General features: G+C 62.9%; 1 protein-coding gene across 1 annotated transcript; it reads right to left on the reverse strand.

The window, feature by feature from the left end:
- Positions 1–262: 262 nt before the first annotated feature.
- On the reverse strand, positions 263–3,247 carry MNEG_15388 (isoleucyl-tRNA synthetase; the record flags this gene model as incomplete). The annotated part of the gene is made up of 6 exons (XM_014036141.1): positions 263–434; positions 806–936; positions 1,307–1,426; positions 1,840–2,187; positions 2,820–2,939; positions 3,161–3,247. 6 exons carry the CDS (start codon positions 3,245–3,247, stop codon positions 263–265), a joined length of 978 nt encoding a protein of 325 aa, XP_013891595.1.
- Positions 3,248–3,260: the final 13 nt, after the last annotated feature.

Raw genomic sequence — 3,260 nt, forward strand, 5'->3', positions numbered from 1 at the left:
TTGGCGGCGCGGTTTTGCGACATCCTTCCCTTTCGGTGATGCGACATGGCATTAGGGTAGCTTGGAAAAGGCACAGTACGTCCGCTGTCGAGGACTGCATTGTGCATGTATTCCTCCCTGGTGGCCCCCTCCCTATCATCGTCTTGGGGCCAGGGGTCGTCTTTTCGCCGCTCCGCCTCGGATGCTGCAGCGCGCTCACCGCCCCCTCCCCAAAAGGCGGATTCCGGGGGTCGACCCCACGCGCTTTTCGACGTTGACCGGGTCAAACGTTTATCCCGCTCACCGCGACGAACCAGGAGGGTACGGCCCTGTATATGAGGGGCGTGTCGCTGCGCCAGCAGAAGGGGTAGGAGTGCACCAGGCTGCCCACGTCCACCAGGCGGCCGCGCTCCTTGATGGCCGCGATGATGGCCTTGTCCGCCTCCTTCACGTGCCTGCGGGGTGGATAAATTTGTGGATTTGTGGGTGTGTGGAGAGGTGGCAGGGTACGGGAGGTTGTGGGTGATGATGCCCGTGTCGGCATCCTTTGCGTGACGCAGATAGTTTGACGCTTATTGGGGCAGAGGGGCAGGTTTCAGAAGGTTTTGAGAGGTTGGTGATATGGCCTCCTTCTTGGGCCTGACGTGATGTGTCACAATTTGATGTTTGTTTCGGAGAAGGAGAGGTTGCATGAGGGTTCAGGAGAGAAGCGGCGAACAAACGGTTTCGTTGAGAAAAAGGGGCCTGAACGCCAGCAGCCCAGCAGCGCGGGCTGGCCTGCCGGGCACGCGGGCCTGACAACCCTGAACCCCTGAAATCAACTCACTTGCCGGCGAAGTCTGGGACTTCCTCCGTGAAGCGGCCGCTGAGGTCGACTGGGCAGGGCAGGCCCTCGCCCTTCTCAATAACGCCGTGGGCCAGGCAGACCCGGTAGTCATCCTCACCAAACGCGGGGGCCTGGGGGGTTTGAAGGATCCGGGTTGAGGGTCAGGGCTTAAGGTTCGAGGACATTCACTGATAGTGCTTGGTGAAGGCGGGAGCCAGGTGTAAGTGTGTGTGTGTGTGTGTGTGTGTGGTGTGCGCGCGCACGTGCGTGTGTGCGTGTGTGTGCACAAGGCGGAAGTACGCAAGGGTATGAGCAGGACACGTGACCTCAGATGAGAAATGACCACATAATCCCTGAATTGTGTGGGAGCCTCTTGTGATGCGCGAACTAATGGGGCGCGACACACACACACACACACACACACACACACACACACACACACACACACACACACACACACACAACACATAGACGATACAAGACAGTCGAAAAGCTCCCCACCTGGTGCACGACGCCCGTACCGCTGTCATCCGTCACGTATCCGTCAGACACCACCTTGAATGCGCCCGATGCCGCCAGGTCAGCAAAGTACGGGAAGAGGGGCTCGTACCGCAGGCCGACCTGGGGGCGGATGACGTGTGAGGTGGGGGCCAGGGGTGACGCCGGGTTACGTCACACAGGGATGACACATGGCGCGGTTGCATGGTGCGGGGTGACATGGTTGGGGGGAGGGGAGGAGGTGGGCGGCTTGTGGTGCGCTTGGCTGCATGGGTGGGAGGAACATCCCCGGCGCCCTGCTGCCCCGGTGCAGGAATCTAGACACGCCTGCCAGCGGCAGCCCCGCCCGTCAAAGAGGGGCCGCGACAACCCCTCGGCCCCGCTGCCGCGCGGCTCACTGCGGCCCCAGACCGTGCCGTTGAACACAGCCCCTGTCAAGCCTCACAAAATCCTCATCCAGCACCCAGGCTTGCACGTGCACCCTTTTCTCGATACCGAGAGTGCGATGAAACAGCCAGGCGCATCAGACCACCCACCAGCTCGGACCCCTGCAGCTTCGCGATGACCTCAAAGCCGCCCCCGCCGGCGCCAGCACCCTTCTTATCCCCACCGGCCGCCTCGGCCGCCGCGGGCTTCTCCCCGCCCGCCGCTGCCTCGCCGGCCGCCGGGGCGGCCCCGCCGTCCGCCGGGGCCGCCGCCGCGGCTGCCACGTTGCCGCTGCTGCCCTTCCCTTTCTTCTTTCCGCCGCCGCCGCCGCCGCCGCCGCCGTTGCTGTTGTTGTTGGCGGCGGCGGCGCCCTTCTTGCCTTTGGGGACGGCGCCGGGCAGGGCCTCCAGGCGTGACTCGGCCACGATGAAGACCGCACCAGTGGCGGGGTTGCGGACCTGTGATATTGGTTGTGAAGTCGTGACAGTTGTGAGCGCGAAAGTGCACAGCTAGCGAGTGTGTGTGTTGGAGTTGGTGTGTGTGTGTATGTGTGTGTGTGTGTGTGTGTGTGTGTGTGTGTGTGTGTGTGTGTGTGTGTGTGTGTGTATGCGAGTGTGTGTGTGTGCGCGCGTGTGAGTGTGTGTGAGAGCGAGAGCGCACGCGCTCGACCTCAAAACGATGCCCTAAAATCTGCACATTCTCCCAAGCACAATGACACGGGCTCTCGACCATTCCAGCATGCCGCCACCGCTCACCTTGACGCGGGAGAAGTCAGGGTGCACAAGTCACCCCCCCCCACTCCCCCGACAAGAACAACACCACCAAAACACGTCCCCGCGTGCGACAAACCAACCCCGGGACGCCACCAACCCCGGGCGACCACCGCCCCTCACCTTGCCGAACAAAATGCCTCCGTAACACAATCCCACGTGCTATAAACCAATTCTGCGCCGCCGCCACCTCACCTTCAACGCTTGTGAAGTCTAGCTGCCCGAGTCCGATTGACCCCGCCCCCTTGACAAACACAACACGTCCAAAGCACACTCCCACGTGCTGACAACCCAGTTGCAGCATGCCGCCGCCACCTCACCTTTACGTAAGTGAAGTCCGGGTGCACGCACAGCGCCAGGTTGGAGGGCAGGGTCCACGGGGTGGTCGTCCACGCCACCAGGGCCGCGCCGTCAGCGTCATCCTTCAGCGGGAATGACACCTGGCGGCGCGGGGGATTGTGGGGGGGGGGATGCCAGGGAGGGGAGGGAAGGGGTTTAGGAAAGCCATCTGGTTTGCAAAGCGTTGGCCCTCGTGAGGGGCCGCGGGGGCGAAGCCATGGACGTTGCAGACAACGGAATCCGAGCGCCATGCATATCTGCCGGCCGGCGGCGCGTCACCGGTGACATCATCGCCGGTGACATCGCCGTCATCGCGGCGCACCATGACTGCGGGGTCTGCGACGTCCTTGTAGTTGAGCCCGGCCTCAAAGTTGGCCAGGGGGGTGGAGCAGGCCGTGGAGAACGGCATGACCTTTGGGGGG

Source organism: Monoraphidium neglectum (genome assembly GCF_000611645.1).
Source record: "Monoraphidium neglectum strain SAG 48.87 unplaced genomic scaffold scaffold05281, whole genome shotgun sequence".
NCBI classification, from domain to species: domain Eukaryota; kingdom Viridiplantae; phylum Chlorophyta; class Chlorophyceae; order Sphaeropleales; family Selenastraceae; genus Monoraphidium; species Monoraphidium neglectum.